The sequence below is a fragment of the Carassius carassius genome, chromosome 24 (genome assembly GCF_963082965.1).
Source record: "Carassius carassius chromosome 24, fCarCar2.1, whole genome shotgun sequence".
Taxonomy (NCBI): domain Eukaryota; kingdom Metazoa; phylum Chordata; class Actinopteri; order Cypriniformes; family Cyprinidae; genus Carassius; species Carassius carassius.
The window spans coordinates 22,424,838-22,446,122 of NC_081778.1; the positions used below are offsets into that span (position 1 = coordinate 22,424,838).

The 21,285-nt window shown below is 37.2% G+C and overlaps 4 protein-coding genes across 4 annotated transcripts in view; 3 read left to right on the forward strand and 1 right to left on the reverse strand.

Moving 5' to 3' along the window:
* Positions 1–21,285, reverse strand: part of LOC132103207 (protein dopey-1-like) — a 430,292-nt gene that overhangs the window by 64,155 nt on the left and 344,852 nt on the right. The window lies entirely within an intron of this gene.
* LOC132103678 (rhomboid-related protein 2-like) lies at positions 2,159–7,555 on the forward strand. The gene is made up of 8 exons (XM_059508776.1): positions 2,159–2,867; positions 5,721–5,869; positions 6,178–6,290; positions 6,639–6,739; positions 6,837–6,897; positions 7,018–7,079; positions 7,215–7,408; positions 7,457–7,555. Exons 1-7 carry the CDS (start codon positions 2,649–2,651, stop codon positions 7,395–7,397), a joined length of 888 nt encoding a protein of 295 aa, XP_059364759.1. The 5' UTR covers positions 2,159–2,648; the 3' UTR covers positions 7,398–7,408; positions 7,457–7,555.
* On the forward strand, positions 9,733–13,111 carry LOC132103204 (gap junction alpha-9 protein-like). The gene is made up of 2 exons (XM_059508107.1): positions 9,733–10,228; positions 11,234–13,111. Exon 2 carries the CDS (start codon positions 11,242–11,244, stop codon positions 12,736–12,738), a length of 1,497 nt encoding a protein of 498 aa, XP_059364090.1. The 5' UTR covers positions 9,733–10,228; positions 11,234–11,241; the 3' UTR covers positions 12,739–13,111.
* Positions 15,025–21,252, forward strand: LOC132103205 (ras-related GTP-binding protein C-like). Its single transcript, XM_059508108.1, has 7 exons — positions 15,025–15,387; positions 16,450–16,653; positions 17,553–17,752; positions 19,501–19,615; positions 19,904–20,046; positions 20,230–20,378; positions 20,460–21,252. Exons 1-7 carry the CDS (start codon positions 15,202–15,204, stop codon positions 20,609–20,611), a joined length of 1,149 nt encoding a protein of 382 aa, XP_059364091.1. The 5' UTR covers positions 15,025–15,201; the 3' UTR covers positions 20,612–21,252.

Sequence of the window (21,285 nt, forward strand, 5' to 3'; positions counted from 1 at the left end):
GTGCTTAAAATGGATGAATGCTGATTTCGTCACGTGACTTAAGGTGTGTGTTTTTTCGTTCAACAAAACTAAACACAAAACGATCCCGCAGATGCTTCACGTAGAAACTGAAGGAAGGAAAACTGGAACCGGAAAATCTGGTGGAAGCTAGTATATCGTCCATGGAGAGTGTATTTTAGTCAGTGGTGATCCCCGGTTATTTTACTGGTGTGTGTGTGTGTGTGTGTGTGTATTAGCATACATAAAAAAATGGCACTATTTTGCTCCGTTTAATAACATCTTGTATTCTGGACTATCCTACGCTCTCCATTGACTTTCTATTGCGGGAAACTTATTACTTACATAATACATTTGTAATTTCCATAGACTGTATAAAAAACAGGTAATTTCTCATTACAAAAAAAAAAAGGAAAAGCTGCTATGTGACAAGGTGTACAGTAAGCTAAAACACCCAGAACTAAATTTTTATAAGCTGTCGACCCCCCTCTCAACAACTAAAAAAAAAACGAGCGTTTAGGACACAAATAGTTGTAGATGTCAGGGTATTTCACGATGGGCCATTCAATTGGATCCTTTCTATAACAAAAGGAAGGTCAGGAAAAGGGGCACTGACATAGACCAATAAAATAGTTTCTTAATATATTTCTTCCTCTTAGATTCACATAGGGTGGTGAAATAATCATTTTTCGTGGTTACAAATACTGAATGGTCTTGTCGCGGATTACGTTTCCTTCCAGTGGGCGCAGTCAAAGTCTCTGGCGCAGTTCTCCGAGTAATATGACACGCTCTATTTTTGTGTCCTAAATGCTTGTTTTTTTTTTGTTTAGCTTGTTTACTGTTTACCTCGTCACATAGCAGCTTTTAAGCATTGCTCTGCTTTTTGTTGTAAGTCAGAAATGACCAGGAGGCAGCTTCCAAGTAAATGGAAAGCGTTGGACTCCCAACCCCGGTGGGCGTGGTCTTCAGAGTATGAGGCCGCGGCGTTGCTGTCTCACCACGTCAAAAAGTGTGACGTCATCAACACGATGCAGATTTTTAACATGGAAGATGAAAATAGGCAAGTTAGAACTATCGAATGCCAACATTGTATTTTATGATATGCAACACAAATAACTCTAACTCTAATCTCAGAAAAAGTAGTCTGGGGTTTCATTACCCTTTGCTGAACCTTATCTTTTCAAATACCGTAGTTAGTACAGTATTTTATTCATGGTTTGTTGTGGTTAGAACATAATATTTTAATCGAAGTTTCGTGTAGACTAAGTGCTTAAAATGGATGAATGCTGATTGCGTCACATGACTTAAGGTGTGGCGGTTTGGGGAAGCGCAGGTAGGGTCAACCAAAAATGGGCGGGTCATAGGTTGCTTTTTTCGTTCAACAAAAGTAAACACAAAACGATCCAGCAGACGCTTCACATAGAAACTGGAGGAAGAAAGGCTGTAACCGGAGAAGCTGGTGAGTATAACTATCTTCAAGGGAGAGAGTCATTTAGTCCGTGGTGGTCTCACAACTATCTTATGGTTATTGTACATACATATATATTTAATTATTTAGTTTTAAATATTGTCTTTATTTCGTTTTTATTATTTCAAAACCAACGTCATTAGGCTAATGAGCAGTGATCTGTGTGCGCTCTCAGAGAAATCTGTACTCGTTTGAGGTGGTGAATCAGAAGAAAGGGGTAAGTTGACTGGAGTGTTGTTCTCAAATTATACATATTCAAAATAGTTTCTGGCATAAAAACTAAAATTTGGCACCACATTTTGCTCCATTTAATAACAACTTCTAAATATTTATAGAAAGCATGTGCCCAATAGAACCAGGGATTGAAACTGTTTCTCTTACCAGCCAGTTTGGTTACAAAATTAAGTAACCGGCCATTCATAACTTCTACTTCTACTAGCCAAAAAAAACAACAATCCCTGAAACACCCCACCAGCTTTAGCCTGTCTACACTGGACATGATAAAGCGACCGTTGCAAATCATTTTGTGTCAGTAAACTAACGTTAGGGGTGTGCGATATTGACCAAAAATTTGCATCATATTTTATTCTTACATTTAATCAGTCAGTTATAATAAAAATACATGTAGGCTGTTACTAAACAAATGAAATCAGTATCAACAAAATTAATCTTTGCAGAAGTTGCATATAAAGTGGCATTCAAACCGAATCATTTAAATGGTTGATTCATTCAGGAACGAAACACTGTCATGTTGCTCAGAGATGCAAAACTGTGCTGTGGCTGTTTGTAATGATTTTTGTTGGCGAGATATAGCAAAAACAGCCAATATGGTGTCTAAAACGTAAGTCTCTTGATATTAATTTATAGTCCCATGAGGATTATTTTTCATAAAATTGTTTCTAAAATTAAGAGCACATAGCCTGTAAATGATTCCATATAGGATGAGTTTGTTTATACAGGAATAGCATAAGTTAACAGAGAGAGAGGGGAAAACAGAATTAATGTGAAGCTGAAATATAAATGCTTATTTGGACTATATTTTAGTATTCTTATGATTTTGATTTTATTTTGCTAATTGCCAAGAATATGAATAACTTTCATGTCAATGAAAAAAACTGCAATTTCTCAGTTGATTCTTGTGTATGAATGCATAGAGACCTTTTTTGATTTGCATTTTTAAGAAATGGGCGATTATGACATCGAAGAACAGGACACTTTTCCCGTGCAGATGGGCGAGGAAGGTGGTAATCGAGGAAATCCCAAGAGAAGAAGTCGAAGGGTAGAGAATATTCATAAGAATGTTTCTAGGTGGATGCTTCCCGAGGAGTTACGGGAGACGTATTTGGAGCGCGCGAACTGCTGTCCGCCACCAATCTTCATCATCCTCGTCAGTTTAGCGGAGGTACGATAAAATGTTTGCTGCAAAACATAAACCTTTGCACCAGTGGAATATGATCTTTTTGGGTATTTGATTACTTTAGCTGTTTCCACTGTCACCACCAACGCTCAGGGCTGCATTAAGAGCTCACTGCCCCCCCCCCCCCCCCACACCACTTTAGGTCACCAACTATAGAGAGAGAAAAAAAACCCGCATTTTTCTAAAACACTGCTGAAGTTGTTTTACATAAATATAATCTAGAATCATTCAGAACAAAAGTTGCCAATTCCTTTACAATATACAATTAAGAAAATAGCTACTTGAAAAACTTAAAGCACTGAATAATATTATATTGTAAAAAGTAATCAAATATACAATACATAGTTTTCACTATAAATTCAACATTCATTCTTATTTTATACAAGTGATTCAGTCAAGGGCAGTAAATTACTTTCTTTCTGATGTTTGATTAACATTGACACAAATGGCTACAGCAGCTTTATTAGCAGCTTCTGACACTTTAAGACCTCAGGGTCTGAACTCAAGTCAAGTGCCCTGTGCAAAACTGTCTCAAGTTCACCATGGTCTCAAAACGAGCATTTACTAAATTAATTCTCTCCCAGTGACATGCCCCCATGGAAGAATTTTTTTTAAAAATAACCCATGAAATGATGACTTCTGGTGAATATTGTGGAAACTAATTGATACATTTAGATAAATACATTTAATACATTATAGCATATTATAATACAACTTATTAGGCCTATATATTTATAGAATAGCAAAGTAGCCCTAATCAATATAGAAGACTGAACCACATAGATGTGAAATATATAGGCTATCATGATCATTTTGCCAACAATGAACCATGGATTTTTTTGTTTATAATACGTTTTAATTTTCACTTAAATACAACATAGCCTATAACATTCAAAACTCATTGGCTTAGACTGCATTTGAAGAAAAATAACCACACAAGTTTTCTGTAGCCTTGTGCAAACTTATTCAATTGAATTAGACTTCTAGAATGTTCTTTCCAGTGCAAAAATTATATTTGTAATTTAATTAGACAACCTTTTAAGGATGTGTAGTGCAAATGTCTTTATATAATTATACATCCGTTATACTGTAATTAACTTTCTTTCCAGTGCAAAACAATAATACATAAAAAACAATTATTAATTAAATAATAATTACTTTCCTCCTCCAGATACCTTATTAAGAAACCCATCAGAAATGATTGACATTTTGAGGGAGCGGGAGACAGGAACACAACAAGGGGGAACACTGTGGAGATGTATATGGATGTTAGGCTAAACCTGTACTATCTCTTTAATATACCCACTTTCTTATCAACTATATTTGAGTTTTAAAAATCCACATGATTACATAGCCTAACATGTCAGCCTCTGGAGTCGTCTGGTCTGACGGACAAGCAGAGTCGGCGTCAGAGCAGATCTACTGGTGGGGCATTGGATCATCGGCGGGGGGCGGGGGGCGGGTGGGGGCACTGTCGTTTGATAAATATTTTTTGACGCATTGGCAACATCATAGTAGCATGGAAATCCAGACCTAAATCTGAAAGATCTATATAGAATGACAATGAACGATTTAGACTTGGGTTTTTATCTAAAAGAGGAACAAAAGACAGCGCTGAAATTTACTGTTTTGCTGACCGGATACGGCAAGAGTCAGTCAGCTCTATCTATATAGAATGACATTCTACCATAGAATGTTAGCTCCAATGATCTATCCATATAGACAGTTTCATCGGGCGCACGCGCCTGGACCTAAGTTAACTTCCGGTCTGTGTTGTGTATATCGGTCTGGCTGCAGTGCCTTCTACAAACGCAGTTAAAGGGTTAGTTCGCCCAATTTGCAAAATTATGTCATTAATAACTCACCCTGTTGTTCCAAACCCGTAAGACCTCCGTTTATCTTCAGAACACAGTTTAAGATATTTTAGATTTAGTCCGAGAGCTCTCAGTCCCTCCATTGAAGCTGTGTGAATGGTATACTGTCCATGTCCAGAAAGGTAAGAAAAACATCTTCAAAGTAGTCCATGTGACATCAGAGGGTCAGTTAGAATTTTTTGAAGCATCAAAATACATTTTGGTCCAAAACTAGCAAAAACTACTACTTTATTCAGCATTGTCTTCTCTTCCGTGTCTGTTGTAAGACAGTTCAAAACAAAGCAGTTTGTCATATCCGGTTCGCGAATGAATCATCTGATGTAACCGGATCTTTTTGAACCAGTTCACCAAATCGAACTGAATCGTTTTAAACGGTTCGCATCTCCAATATGCATTAATCCACAAATGACTTGAGATGTTAACTTTTTTAATGTGGCTTCCTCTGAGTTCAAACAAACGATTATACGATTTTTCTAAACCCCTGTGTCGGTTAGGTTTAGGGGTGGGGTTAGTTGTAGGTCATTCGTGCCTCACTATAAAAACTGAGATTCTCTTGAGCTTAGCGTTCCACTTTTCCATTTCTGTTTGGCGAGTCTTAGCCACAGAGGTTAAAAGGCCAGATTCATCCTTGTTTCCATGGACATTGCTCAAAATAGACCTCTAGTCACTGACAATAAGTGTCTTGAAAATTAAGAAACTTATGAAACCTGCCATTAGAAAGAGTACTTTTTTACATTAAGTGATTAAGAAGTTATAATTTAAACATTGTTAATTTTATTTATTTTGTACCAACATGATGTACCTAAATATGTGTAAATTCTGCAAAGCCAATATTTTTCCCATTCTTACCTGAAACATTGATGCTACAGTAGAAATCATTGACTTTTGAGACATTGGCACTGGTTTTGGACACTGTTTTTTGGCAGATGAAACAATGAAGTCACAAATTTTCAATCTTTTACAGTTAGGAGTGTTTATCTACTATGCAGTATGGAAGCCTCAAAAGCAGTGGATAACCCTGGGAACAGGGATCTGGAATAGTCCTCTTACCTATAAACCTGAAAACCGTGGTGAGGCTTGGCGGTTTCTCTCCTACATGTTTGTACATGCCGGGTAAGGGCATTCTGCTTCCTTTCTTCAACTGTATTTTTAAAATGACTAATTTTGAGACAATTATGGTTGTCTACATGATAGTGCTCAATAAACAAAAAAACTTTATATTTAGCCCCTTTATTTTTACATTTTATTGACCCTACTTTTGAAAGAACTGATAAAATAATAACTTTTCATTGACATAATTAAACTAATGTTCCACTCTTGAAAGACAAATCAATTTATTACTGGATCTGACATCCATGTTAGTACCCCGTTGGTAACTTTTAAATATATCTCTCTTATTAAATATATCTCTCTTGGTTTAGTGTGGAGCATATAATGGGAAACCTGATCATGCAGCTTTTTCTGGGAATTCCTCTGGAGCTGGTGCATAAGGGCTTTGAAGTTGGCATGGTCTATATGGCTGGAGTCCTGGCAGGTGGGTTATTGCATTTATAATCCCCCATTATAGCATATACAACTACAGTTAACTGCATAGGATATGGTATATCTCACTGCAGTGCACTCTGTTTGACCTTTCATTTTGACATTAATGAAATGACACTAAACAATATTATCAATCACTGGCCTTTTTGTGTTGTCATTTATCCAAATCTATACTTCACTGTCATAAAAAAAATATATATATTTGTATGTATATACACACTCATACTACCATTTAAGAGTTGATTATAATTTCTGTTTGGCTTCATTCAATTCAGTCTTTAGCTCTTGCCCCTCTTCTAATTCTCATGGAATGTCTGTTTGTGTATCAATCCTCTTTCAGGCTCTCTCGCGAGCTCCATCTTCGATCCTTACAGTGCTCTTGTGGGTGCTTCAGGTGGTGTTTATGCCCTCATAGGAGGTTACTTCATGAATGCTGTGGTGGTGAGTAATTTTTTTAATTTAATGGGATATCATAAAAAAATGCAATTCGGATAATATACTCAAGTTCCAAATGTAAAAAGTTGTCTTTTTCTTCTAGAATTTCAGGGAGATGATGCCACTTCTGGGAGTGTTTCGCATCCTGGTAATTGTTCTGATTGGTGCGCCTATTTCCACTTTCCATACATGACATCTGACATCTTTTTTAATATCTACTATTAATATTCGGAAAAATTAAGCACTGTGTACTGGAAAATAAAATTTTATTATTTTTTTTCCAGTTGGAACAGATGTTGGATTTGCTATTTACAGAAGATTCATTACCCACGAGGCTGACATGAAGGTGAGAAAATAGTAGAGCCATAAACCATTTTGAAAATGTATTTATACCTAAATACCTAGTTACAATACCGTGGAATAAGATAATAGTCTTGGTAATTTACTAGAATGGTTGTTCATATGTGGCTTTTTTTGTTAGGTCTCTTTTGTGGCTCATATTGCCGGTGGGGTAGCAGGCATGACCATTGGTTATGTGTTTTTCACCAACTTCAATAAAGAGCTCCTGAAGGATCCACGCTTCTGGATGTGCATTTTGGCATACATCGCTGCCTTCTGTTTTGCTGTAGGTTTCAACATCTTCTTGTCCCCAGTGCCTGCATGAGGAGGATGTGTGTGTTAAAGTTATGCATCAATTCACAAGGACAATCATGGCTTTTTAAGATCTCAGGTCAATATGCCAGAATATCCTGTTGGTCTTTAAAGATTTTTAAGGTTGAATGCTAATACACTATATGTAAAGGAAACAAATGTCATTTATATTATATATATATATATATATATATATATATATATATATATTTTTTTTTTTTTTTTTTTTTTTTTTTTTTTTTTTTTTTTTTTTTTTGGTAGGACCATTTATTTTATATTTACAAAATTTGTGAGCCTTTTTCAAGCTTGTTTACAAATTGCTGTCATGACTAAACAGCTCAATTTGAGTTTGATTTGTATGAAGCCAAAAATGAGCTTTGTTGTTAAAAAGATAAACTTGGCATGTAGTTGTTATTATTATTATTTACAAAAACTCTAAATGTATTTCACATTTTCTAGATTTAGAATATTTGAGATGTCATAATAATACAAGTAGAGGGCAGCACTGATCAGCATGTGGACAGAACTCCACCTGAGGTCACAAATGTAGTTAAATGTGGTATTGCATTGCAAGTTATTGACCTTTAATAAAAAGGAAATGTCATTTCAATGCTAATGATATGCATCTATAATAATGCATTTATAATTGATTATCACATCATTAAGATTCAGAAATGGGTTTAAGGCTGGAAATGTGGTGGCAATTTGAAGAATCGTGTCATCTTTAAAGATATTGTACAACATTTTAAAACCATATTGGTCTATTTCATTTAGTAGTATTTATGTGTTTTACATATAGTTATTTTATGAACTGGTTAATGAATTTGGTTGTGAAATAAATGTTGTGCTATGCTGAACCAAGGTGAAGTGAGTTTACAACGGAAAGCATCCTGTCCTCTGTTCCTCTGTTCTAATTAGCTGATAGTAGTTCTCCAAAACAGAGCATTGATTGCTGCCCAATATGGATACAGTGTTCTTGCCAGTCTAAACAACATTCCATGTATTTTCAGTTAACAAAAATAAATTTGAACTGTTTTCATTACAAATGAGCTATTTTGATGGCAGTTTAGTTTTCACTGAGGTCCTTCATATTTAAATGGTGTGTTTTCTGCAGGGAAAAAATAGTTAAAATGACTAACAAACTCCAGCCACATGGTATAAAATAGTTCACTGATCGTTCAAGCATTATTTTGTGAAGTGATCCTACTGTATACTAATGCTAGTCCTCACCCTTGCTGCATAATAAACTCAATATCTCTGTGCCATCAGTATTCAGTGGATGTTTCTGAAATTTACTGAACTATTGTTTACCTGGTGTGACCTGTAAGTTCTCAAAGGGCATTTAAGGATGAAAAGAGGAGCTTTTGCTTTAAGGCTGATTTTCCACTTTACTGACCAATCACATCAACTGGGTAAATTTCTGACTAACAAAACATTCCAGTACAATCCAGAATTTGGGTTGTTAATCAAATCAATGCATGAGGCTCCCACCCCTAATATGTATTAATCTAATTCTGGGTTATATTTAGAACTTAATTGACACTGTCTGGGTGCTGTGTTTGCAACTAAATGTTCATCAGAAGTTTAGTTCTTTGACCCTGAGTAACACTGAAATGTGATTGGCCGCCACCACATTCCCCAGCTGCCCCCACTAGGTACTTTGTTCCAATCTATTGTTAGGAGCAGAAATACATATACATATATATTCACTATTCTATATATGACTATTCACAGTCATTTTAATCTGGGAGCACATCAGGGAGCATAAAACAAATTTAAAGGCAACATGCTTCTCTTTTTAAAATACAAAGCTTTAATGTAGTTATTCATTAAAATCATGACTAGTCTGAATCAGATTGTGTAATAAAGAGGATCACTCGTTACGTTAAATAGGGCTTGCCTGACATGCCCCTAAATAGATGTCTCAGGATGTATCAACCAACAGCAGTTAGTAAGCGTAAGGGGATTGCACCATTGATTTATTTTAAATGGAATAAAATATCACCACGGCTAACTGAGACATTGGGCTGGACCTAGCAGAGTATGAAATCGGACATGACCGATTGATTACCTCCCGAACTATTGACTACAAAAAGTAGTGCCAATGTGCCCAAATGCCATTAGAAAGCGTTGCGCTTATATCTGAACAAATGAATGGAAAAAAGTACAATAATTCTCAGCTTTTGCGGTTTTATTTAAAATTTCACCAATAAAACAAGTCATATGTGTTGCATCTATATTTCTCTGTAAATCGCTCCACAAGTAGAGAAGCGCGCGTGAGTTTACCTCAGCCTTACGCTTACAGTTGAGCTATTTTTACAACTCAGCATAAAACGGGTAACGGGCGATAACTAGCATCAAACATGCAAGAACGTCTAGTGCGAAAGAGCGGGTACATACGAGCATGAACATAATGACATACAGAAGCTGTGCGCTTGCCAACAGACCCGTGCGTAGGCGGAAAACTACTTTTTTTGTGCCTATAGAGAGAAAAGAAAGGGTCACAAAAGTTCAGGTGATATGCTGCATCAAATGTGCAGGTCACCAACGATTTTTAAATATTTTGTCGGCCTGGTGGCGCTTGTATGACCCGCGGGGATTTCAAGCTCCGACCGTCTGCACATACTGCTGTAAGGGAAATGGCATCTGATTCTGTTAGCGTATTGATTTCTCCTGCATGACTATAAGTTGGGACAAATAGACCTGCTTGTTTTGCGTTTAGTCGAGACCTTTAACGATGACCAGTATGGCAAGAGTCTAGCTTTTTGTACTTAAAGTGTAGGCGTTGGAGTAGCTTTTGAGTTACTATGAAGATTTACTTAACTTCCTCCTTGTTTCTTTAAGGTAGGCCTACGTTGGTGTTTCTGTTTACTTTTAACACAACTGCAAATGTAAGTATAATAATAATAATAAAAAAAGAATAATTATACCCAAATTATACCATAAACCTAGTACCTTTTGTAAACATTAAAAAAAAATCTTTCATTGAAAAACTCATTTTGATCTATCATTACTCTTTGTTGGGTTGATTTCTCGTTTATGACTGAATTTTTCCATATACCTGACTATTTTTATACGTGTGATGGAAACTTTGTGTTGTTGCATTAGTAGTTTCAGTCTCGCATTCAAATGATATTTCTTATGTTATTTCTTACTAGTTTTGAAATAAGTCTCCAATGCTTTATGCATCTATATAAATATATTGGGTTGCTATAAGATGTTCATGTGAGTTTAAAATAAAAGTGACAGTATGAAAGACATATGCTGTAAAAATTTTTATAATCTGGTACTTACATTTTTTTTCTCAATGCATGTTAATATTAAAATGCAAATCTTTTTTTTTTTTTTTTTTTTTTGCATTTTTAAATTATTTTCTTTCTGGAGGTTTTCAGATACAATTTAAAGACAACTAACAAACCCAAAATATATAGAGGGGACGTTAAATTAGATTGCATGTGGTGACACACTGTTGTCTACTGGTATTATGAAATAAAAAAATAATTGTAAAAATATTTTAGGGTTTGATGGTATGTAGAAATTCAATGAGAAATCAAGTCTCTAAGTATAAAAAAAATGGGGGACCAAATTTAGTTGTTAACTTAAACTGAATGTTTCAGTTCTTACAAATAATACAGCATTTCACAGATGCAATTTTTCCATATTGAAGTATGTTGTTAGCAGATTCCGCCAGAGTCTTTCCATTTGAGTAGAAAACAATTTCTTGGTGTTTGGATATAGCTAGTGTAGTCAAGTCTCAAAGCTACTTTAGGACACACTCCAACCAAAAGTGTTGGCAGAGCCCCACAATCCATTTTCATGATTCTTGCTCCTTAATCCCTCTCTTAACAGACACAAAAATGGGAGACTGGAACTTTCTTGGTGGGGTTTTGGAAGAGGTGCATATGCACTCCACCATGGTGGGGAAGATCTGGCTGACCATCCTCTTCATCTTCCGCATGCTGGTGCTTGGGGTGGCAGCGGAGGATGTGTGGAATGATGAACAGGCTGACTTTATCTGCAACACTGAGCAGCCTGGTTGCCGCAATGTGTGCTATGACAAGGCATTCCCCATTTCCCTCATCCGATACTGGGTGCTGCAGGTCATCTTTGTTTCTTCGCCCTCGCTGGTGTACATGGGCCATGCTCTCTTCCGACTCCGTGCCCTTGAAAAAGAACGGCAGCGCAAAAAATTGGCACTGAGACGTGAACTCGAGTCCGTGGATGTAGAGATGACAGAGGTAAGACGCAAAATAGAGCGTGAGTTTCGGCAGATTGACCAGGGGAAACTGAACAAAGCTCCATTGAGGGGGTCTCTTCTGCGCACCTATGTGGCTCACATAGTCACCCGCTCGGCCGTAGAGGTGGGTTTCATGACCGGACAATATGTTCTGTATGGGTTTCAGCTAAATCCGCTCTACAAATGTGAGCGGGAGCCCTGCCCAAATGCGGTGGATTGCTTTGTATCTCGACCCACTGAAAAAAGCGTCTTTATGGCGTTCATGCAATGCATAGCTGCCATCTCATTGTTTCTCAACATCCTGGAGATCATGCACCTGGGCTACAAGAAGTTTAAAAAGGTCATCTTGAACTACTACCCAGAGCTGAGGGATGATCTCGATGACAGCTACTATCCCAACAAACTGAAGAAAGATTCTGTGGTGCATCAGACATGCATCGGCACCTCCACTGGCCGCAAGGCCACCATTGCATCTGCAACTAGTGGATACAACCTTCTTCTCGAGAGACCACCTGATGGAACCGCCTACCCTCCTTTGATTATCCCATCCTCTGCTTTCTTGCCTGTTCAGGGTGATTTACCAGCCAAAGATGGTTCTGATGCACCAAAGTTCTCGCAAAATAGTCACACTGAGCACAACAGCAATTCCAACAACACCAGCAGTGATACCTGTTCACCACCTTGCAACTCCGTCACACCACCGAAGCAAGACGAAGGGGAAGATTCTGTCCACCTTCTGTCTCTGCTCAAGAAAGGCCAGGAGTCAAAGACTTCAGACTCATTGAGCCACACCAGGGAATCTTCTCACACATCATCCGGCATGGGAAAGAAGCCATGGAAGGTTAGTGCACCGTGGAACTGCTCAACGGTTGTAGAAGGGAATGGCTCAGACACGGATTCCCTGGAAGGAGCTAAGGCCCGCTGTCCTTACGCCGCTGTGCGGGCACGCACTTCATCCAGGTCTGATCCCAAAATGAGCAGGCCTACCTCTCCTGATTCAATAGAGGAATCCAGCTCTGAGTCACAGCATAGTCCACGAGCATCACCAAGCCATCGCGCCTCATTGGCCAGCAGTTCCAGTAGCAGACGAGCAGCTCCTACAGACTTACAGATATGAGAAAAATGCATACATTCACTATTGATGGTATCCATGTCATTTGACCAGTTGTATGGTGATGGAAAATGACCAGAGTGACTGTAAAATGACTTCAATCTCCGACTAATGTTTTATATTCATTGCTATAAAGTTGTGGCACTCCTTAACGGATTGTTTATGCTCTCTTTTTACATACATATCAAATTAGCAGTACACACTGACAGTAATTAATTAACAATAGAAGTATGACTACACTAGAGAGATTGTACATTTGTTGATGTATACCTTGTTCTCACCTGGACACCTTGTTCTCTTTTTCGGTACTTCCTGCATCAGAAGTCAAAATGATGTAATTGTAAAATAAATAAATAAATAATAATAAATAAAATTAAAACATCGTGCTGGAATAGAACAGCTGTAAAAATCTTTAAAAATTACTGCTGTGAAATTCTTTTTGTTTTATGTGCATATGTCATATTAACAGATAAATTTAAATACACTGGGTTCCAAATTATTATGCAAATTGTATGTAAGTGTCATAAACATACCAAATTCAAATTTTAATATTTCTTGTATTTAATATGGTTTTGTACTTTATCTATGTTGTCTATTGCTGTTATTGTCAGCTTAACATTTTTTGTCATTGCTTCATGTCACACTGTCACTAAAGAAAGTTTCTTTTAGAAACTATTCTTGTTCTTGTCTTACACTTAACTGTAAAGAGAATGATCATAAATGCTAAGTGTTACCTCACATTAAAAGGAGACAAACAGCCATTTGAAAGTTATTTTAACAACAGTCCGGTGACTATAATATAGCTCAAAACCAGACTATTTTAAGTGCTAACAGCACCATCTTCTGGAATAAAGTGAAAGTGAAAAAGTGAAGTGAAAGTGACGTGACATACAGCCAAGTATGGTGACCCATACTCAGAATTCATGCTCTGCATTTAACCCATCCAAAGTGCACACACACAGCAGTGAACACACACACACACACACACACACACACACACACACACCGTGAACACACATCCGGAGCAGTGGGCCTATAGACATGTATTTTGAGTCATCACACAAAATATACTTTATACTATGACTTGATGTATTAGCAATTAAATGCTGCTCTAGTTTTAGTTTTAGGAACTAGATCAGTTATACTTTCTTGCTGTTTTAGAAAAAAAAACATAACAAAACAAACAAAACACAATCCATCTGTCTTCCAAACAGTTGTTCAGATGAACGTGTTTCGTAAGACAGCTCTACATTCCTACTCAACTTTTGAATGGAAAGCTTTTTTATTTCAAGAAGACTTAATTATGATCCAGTCCTTTATACTTTATTTGGTGGTGTCCTAACCACAAAAATATTGTCTTTCCAACATTACGTTGATTAAATGTACTTTTAAATGTATATTTTATCAATTTAATTGACCTCTGTTGCTAAAAACTAAACTAAGGTGAAACTGTTTCAGCACAGCTGTGCATATACAGTAGTAAAACTGAACAATGACAACACTGGCTTTAGCCATAGGACACATTGGTCAGTCAATGTTGTTATTGTCTGAAGACCTTACCTTTAATCAGCCTGTTGTTTAACTGGTACACATGTTAATTATGTGTGGGATAACTTTCATTATTACATTAAACAACAGACTGTTTAAAGCTTTTGAAGTCTAAAAATAGTTGTCCAAATTAAATTACTGTCTTGATGTCATATGAACATATTTACATGGTAAATAGATATGAATTGAGCATAACAAATTACAAGAGATGTTAATTGCAGTTTACCCATCTGAAAGAAAGAACTAACATATCGGCATATATAATGTTAAAATTGTATATTAACCAATGATTAAAATAATAAATATAGTTCAACAAACAAATATGTTATTGTTTGCAGATTTCTATTTGGTCAACAATTTTAACATAAGTAAAACATAACAGAAGTTTCCCCACTAGATACTTATTTATTCATTTATTTACTACTTTTATTTGCTTTTTTCCTTCTTTTTTAAAGGGCATACTGAGCTTGGAAAATGGGATTTAACTAACATTTATAGAAAGAACGTTCATAAACAACATATAACATTTACCAACAAATCTTAATCAGCATTTCAAGATAAGAAATACCGTTTCAGGAGACAGGTCGGAAAAAAATCAGGTGACCATCAGGCACATGACTTGCAAAGATCACACCCACATTTTAATAGTTTAGTAGAATGACACTTTACTTATCCAATCAGCGTACGAGTTACCGGGCCGCCACCCAATTACACACGAGTGTCGATTTTAAGTGGGCGTTTCATTCAGAAGGGAAACACAAGAGGCTGAAGATTTAAAGGAGAATCCATAATAAGTTTTGCTCTCACCTATTTATACGCTAACGAGGTTTTACGTTTGTTCACCGAGCATTAATTTCGTCGTGATTGGATTAATAAAAATCGGCCAGGTTATATTTTAAAGTGGTAGGGGAGGGGGTTAACATGTCGATCCAGTACGAGCCACCGCTGGCGGACAGCTTCGGGGTGGCGGACTCGTTTCCCAAAGATTTCGGATATGGAGAAGAAGAAGAAGAAGGAGACATTGAGGATAATCCCACTCCCTCCGACAGCAAACCGAGGATCCTGCTGATGGGATTGAGGAGAAGCGGAAAGTCCTCTATCCAGAAGGTAGGAGGAAGAGATGATATTTAGTCCGTCTAGGTTGTCGTTTACATATGGTCGTTCCCCTACTGGCTTCTTATCGGAGCGCGTTAGAACCGGGTCAGAGCCGCTCCGGGCCGCCTAGCTGTCACTGGACACGGACAAGAGCACCACTGAGAGCACTGATAACCAACCTATATCTTAAGCAGCAGTGGGTTTATGGAGTTGGATGCCATACAGACCAAAATACATCACACTCATTAATTTTGCTAAGAAGGATACATGTAGCATTATGTGCGTGCCATGCTAATAGTGTGATAACTCACCCGGCATTGATGTGACACGTGATTTCTTAAATTTCATAATGAAAACATTACTATAAAAGTACCAAAAGTATAACAACAAACACCATATAAACAAGCAGTTTCTGTCGGTCTCTGTAGTCATGACTCCCCACAGTTTCCATGCCACCAGCTGAAGATAAATGCTGCATCATCAAGCACTGAACACGAACACATGACAGTCATAACTTCTGTACCGTGAAACCCACAACTGCTGCAAGGAGAGTTCTTATAAGCATGCATGGAGGAAAAAAAAAGTGTGAGAAATGTGTTATTATTGTTATTTTTCTGGCAATGTGACAATGTCTATCTGGCAACAGATGAAGTAAGCACCTTCATTTGTGATTTCACTTTTATCACTGAAACAACAGAAAACCCTTTTAAAACTTGTATATCATTGTATAATTTTTTTTGTCTTCTTTCATCCATAATTTCACACCCATGGTGTCACGAAGTCCATAACCTTATGTTACTATTGGGACAGTTATTGCCAGATAAATAATAAAAAACTTACCGAGTGCAACTTTAAAATGCCTATGATAGGCATGCCTATACGATTAAAGAATGTAAAATTTGAAGCCTCTGAGACTTCAGTCTTGCCACCAGTAAGCTCCTCAGAGTCCATGAAGCATGTGACTTGGCTTTTACTTTGATTTCACAACTGTCTGACTTTATTATTCTCCCACTGGAGGTGAAACAGGGCACTTTGAGAATGCTTTTAATGTATCAAATGTCTTTGACTTATTAGGTGGTGTTTCATAAGATGTCCCCCAATGAGACCCTGTTTCTGGAGAGCACCAACAAGATCTATAAAGATGACATCTCCAGCAGCTCCTTTGTCAACTTCCAGATCTGGGACTTCCCTGGACAAGTGGACTTTTTCGATCCAACCTTTGACTACGAGATGATTTTCAGAGGAACTGGGGCCTTGATATTTGTCATCGATGCACAGGTGAAACAAGAAATTCAAAGCTGTGACACTAATTACTGTGCACACCTAAACGACATTGTGATGTAGTTCTGTCAGTAATTCGAGACGGCTGGATTCTTTTGTGAAACGTTATAATTATAAATACTGACCAGCTTTGTAAAGTTTTAAGCAGATACAACTGGGTTTATAAGTATCTATGTGTGTTTATATGATATTTCAAAAAGAAAGTCATTGTTACTAGGCTAATTAATCAATGAAATTGTCATTAAAAAAAAAATATATATTTTTTTACTTTCATAGTATGGAAAAAAAATACTATAGAATTCAGTGGGGACCAGAAACTGTTTGTTTAACCACATTCTTCTAATATCTTCATTTGTGGGTGATCTCTTTAATGGTTGTAAATCTTGGCATTGAGTTTAGACATTCTGCTTTTATTTAATTGAATGTTGTTTGTCATTAAGGCTTAGCTCATTGGATCACATTGGCCTAAAGTAAAAATAGGTACAAGATTGACTTTGTTTCTGCTGATACAAGGAAGTCCGTGCTGTTTTCCCTCAGCCCTTCAGTCTTCCTTCTAGCTGAAGGTTATTTTAAAGTATGGTCGATTAGATTGCAGATTTGTAAACCCTTTTACCAATTGAAGTCTCAACTACAGCGGTGTGTGATGTCACACACACACACACACACACACACACACACACACACACACACACACCCCCCCCCAAAAAAAAACGATCAAGAAGAGCTCTTAAAGTTCTGCTATTTTAAGAAATATTCTTGAATCATTTGTGTATAGTTCTGTTTTCTAAATGTGTTAAATTGCAATTTAAAATTTGTTTGGTAACCTCAAGTACAGTATTTTCTCTAAACCTGGCCAACCTCGACATTGTACGTTGCATTCTTCCTCTGTATCACAGGATGACTATGTGGAGGCCCTTGGTCGACTCCACCTAACAGTATCACGCGCCTACAGGGTCAACCCAGAGATCAACTTTGAAGTCTTCATCCATAAAGTAGACGGCCTGTCTGATGACCATAAGATTGAGACCCAGCGGGATATACACCAGAGGGCTAACGATGACCTGGCAGATGCCAGTTTAGAGAAACTACATCTCAGGTATTAAACATTTGCATTTTTATTTTGAATGCTGCTTATTGATTGAAATACTCCTTGACCCAATTTGAGAAGATATAACTGATGTGTAGTGATTTTCTTATTTTTTTTAAATCAAATCATAATTATTATTTTTTTAATGTGATGTTCTTAATGATAAAATTATTCAGTATAACTAATTAATTTGTGAATATGAGGGAAATTAGTGTGATTGATATTTGTTTCTCGGTTTGTCTTTTACATCACTAAAAGCAGAGAAACTGTTAAATCAGAGCCACTCTGTTGACTTGATAATGGGTGTAATGGATTGATGTCGAAAAGTGGTTCTGTAAGGAAATTGATATTAGTGTTTTTCATGAGCTCAGTGTTAAATCTCAGCGATTTATAGGAATTGGCTAAATTAATTTGGTCAGATTTTAAAGAGTGCCACTTTTGGCTGAATCCGATTACAAGGTATTTTTTTTTCCTGCTTTCTTCACTAATGCTTTAGAATCTCCTGGTACTTTTTTACCAAATATGGAGATGAATATGCAGCTCTCAATTCTCAGATCTAGGAGTGTGTGCTCAATGGTGCATTATCTGAAAATATTTGCATTTACATTTGAATTATTTATCTGTATCAGTCCGGCTATGGTGTCTCTGATCACCTCAAATAAATAAAAAAAAATTTTGTTACATAAAAGAGTGAAACATTTTTAAACTTTTTAGTTGTCCAAAAGGTTTTTTTTTTTTTTTTGCCTTTTAGGTTATTATAGTTTTTGTTAACCAATATGTGTATTTGGATTTTGGCATCTTTCTAGGAATTAACACTTAAAATGCATTATTTACATGCTGAAGGGATATTAGGAAATCCAGAAGCTTGTTTTCCTTCAGCTCTGTTCAGTACAGCAATATGAGTGTGCGGTTCCAGGAGTCTTGAGTGGTCAGTACCCACAGGCAGTGGCAGTTTCAGATATCTCTGTGGTTTTTATAGCTAACACAACCCTGGTAATACAAATTATTTTTTAAAAGTAGGACAGACTCATGTGTGCTGCTGCCTCATTTATTCAGAATTAACCATAGTAATATAATCCTTAAATTAATATGAATATTAGAATTACTCACACTGCAGTTTTGTCACCTTTCATAATTGGCACCAACTGTCATTTCATACAAGTTGCTCATTATATTTGCACATTAGACCAGTGCGATATTAGAGGATCTTTTAGTATGTTAAAGGTTGCTGTCAAACACTGCAGAGCCTTCATGCCCCTTCTGTTCTGCCAGATTTTGGTTTCACTTTCTGTTCATTTGGCAGCAGATCTGTTTACACTGCAATGTTTGTGTCCCAAATTTATAGTCTATAACACTGATTTTAAATAAATTTCCTACTAAGACGAGCATTTTGATCAAGAATTGCTTTTAACTGTTCGGCACTCACACATATCCATGTGATACTGCAGTTGTCAGGAGTGAGTGTTCAGTCCTGAGAAACGTTTCTTTAGCTACCCTGTAATTTGGTTTGAACAGTTGTACTGTTTATGCATGTGCAACAAGGTTTGATCTGTGCCAGATAATGGAAGAAAAAAAAAACTTAATTGGTTCACTGTGTAAATGTGGCCATAATGCACAAAAAAATAAATAAAATAAGAAAAGCATTATCTGCAGTTTGGACCACCGTGCTAATACTGGTAAAATAAAAATTAGGTATATAAGCTGTAATGAATCTTACATACCTGTCTAATCGAATGCCTTTTTTCTGTCCTCTACAGTTTCTATTTGACTAGTATATATGATCACTCCATCTTTGAGGCCTTCAGTAAAGTTGTCCAGAAGCTCCTCCCTCAGCTCCCCACGCTGGAGAATCTTCTCAACATCTTTATATCGGTATGTGTCTCTACCTCAAGACTCTTAACGCTTCTAGATAGGTCATGCTATCTTAATCATATTTGCACCTTAATAAAGTTCCATTCCCTCTTTGGTCACTCATTTATCATCATTATGAAGAATATATAGTGTTGTTGCTGTTGCTGCAGTGGAAATGGCTTATTCATTTTCCATCTCTGATTCAGTCATGCTCATGCATGTTTTATTATCCTCTCTATGCTGTGAGCTCCCATATCAAACCCTGCAGGGCGTTATGCAACATGTTTGTGTATGCGTGTCTGCTAATAGAATTCAGGGATTGAGAAGGCCTTCCTGTTTGATGTCGTCAGTAAGATTTACATCGCCACCGACAGTTCACCGGTGGACATGCAGTCCTATGAACTCTGCTGCGACATGATCGATGTGGTCATCGACGTCTCCTGTATTTACGGGTGAGCCTTGTATAATATTTCTGCTTGGGGTACATGCACAATGCATACAAACACAATCTATCTATGTCCATCTATCCATTTCTATTGACTCAAATTTCTTTTGCTCATGAGAGTGCTTTAAAACTTTACATTCCCCAATTATTTTAACTTGTAAAACCTACTAATTTCGTTTTATTTATCTAGATTAAAGGAGGATGGCACTGGCAGTGCATATGATAAGGAGTCTATGGCCATCATCAGACTCAACAACACCACAGTGCTCTACCTGAAAGAGGTCACCAAGTTCCTCGCCCTGGTCTGCATCTTGAGAGAAGAGAGCTTTGAGCGCAAAGGTACACCACAGCAATAGTTATGTCGGTGTCTTTCATGCTAGCGGTTTTCGATTATTTTTAATTCTCCTATTTGTGCCACAGGATTAATAGACTATAATTTCCACTGTTTCCGGAAAGCCATTCATGAGGTGTTTGAGGTGGGCGTTTCCACCTCAAGGACAAGCACCCAGCCAGCTGGCACCCCTCTCATGAAGACCGTTGCCTTAAACGGAACCCCCAGGAGCACTGTGTAGACAGATAGTGATAAAGACAATGATGAAAAGTGTGGAGACAAAGGAAAGGTAACAAAAGAAAGAGACTACGGGATGGGTCGCATTCTGTTTGCCGACCATCATTACTGCTCCCAAATGTTTTATAAGCAAAAGAGTTTGAAAGTCACTAAAATAAACTTGCCTCAGTGGGTGGGGCAGAAATGTAATGTGGGCAAGCTTGCAAAGCTACAGATGAATGGAAGGGAAAAGGCACAAAAGAAGGTGGAACACTTTTTTTTGTGACTAAAAGGCATTAACAAACTGCTCCTCAAGAAAACAAGTAACAAAGTTCAAGTCACTGAGAAAAAAAAAAAAAAAGCACAGAAAGGAACCTCTCACTCTTTCAGGTCAAACCGCCTGACAACTTGGACGAATGCTGTATTATACTCTGCTGGTCACTTAACATGGTAGCCAAGTTTAAATGCATACCCGATTTACTCCTCAACACGTGAATGTGGCAGACTTCTGGGAAAATTTGTGGTGCACAAAATTTGAGCGTACACTTCTGAAGCCTTATGTAGAGGAGGCCTGTCTGATGCAAGCCCCTAGTGGAAACATACACATTTGGTCACCTAAACAGCCCATGTATTGTGTATGAAGATTAGTAAAGGGATTGAAATGTGGTTTTGTATTTGTGTTTGTGCACATGCATGTAT

What these genes read in the sequence shown, in the direction of transcription:
- LOC132103678 (XM_059508776.1), top strand. Translation starts at nt 2,649, where the DNA reads ATGGGCGATTATGACATCGAAGAACAGGACACTTTTCCCGTGCAGATG. An exon ending in TACATGTTTGTACATGCCGG is followed by an intron (nt 5,870 to 6,177) that starts GTAAGGGCATTC and finishes CTCTTGGTTTAG; the next exon opens with TGTGGAGCATATAATGGGAA. An exon ending in CCCACGAGGCTGACATGAAG is followed by an intron (nt 7,080 to 7,214) that starts GTGAGAAAATAG and finishes TTTTTTTGTTAG; the next exon opens with GTCTCTTTTGTGGCTCATAT.
- LOC132103204 (XM_059508107.1), top strand. Translation starts at nt 11,242, where the DNA reads ATGGGAGACTGGAACTTTCTTGGTGGGGTTTTGGAAGAGGTGCATATG.
- LOC132103205 (XM_059508108.1), top strand. Translation starts at nt 15,202, where the DNA reads ATGTCGATCCAGTACGAGCCACCGCTGGCGGACAGCTTCGGGGTGGCG. An exon ending in TTAGAGAAACTACATCTCAG is followed by an intron (nt 17,753 to 19,500) that starts GTATTAAACATT and finishes TGTCCTCTACAG; the next exon opens with TTTCTATTTGACTAGTATAT. An exon ending in AGAGAGCTTTGAGCGCAAAG is followed by an intron (nt 20,379 to 20,459) that starts GTACACCACAGC and finishes TTTGTGCCACAG; the next exon opens with GATTAATAGACTATAATTTC.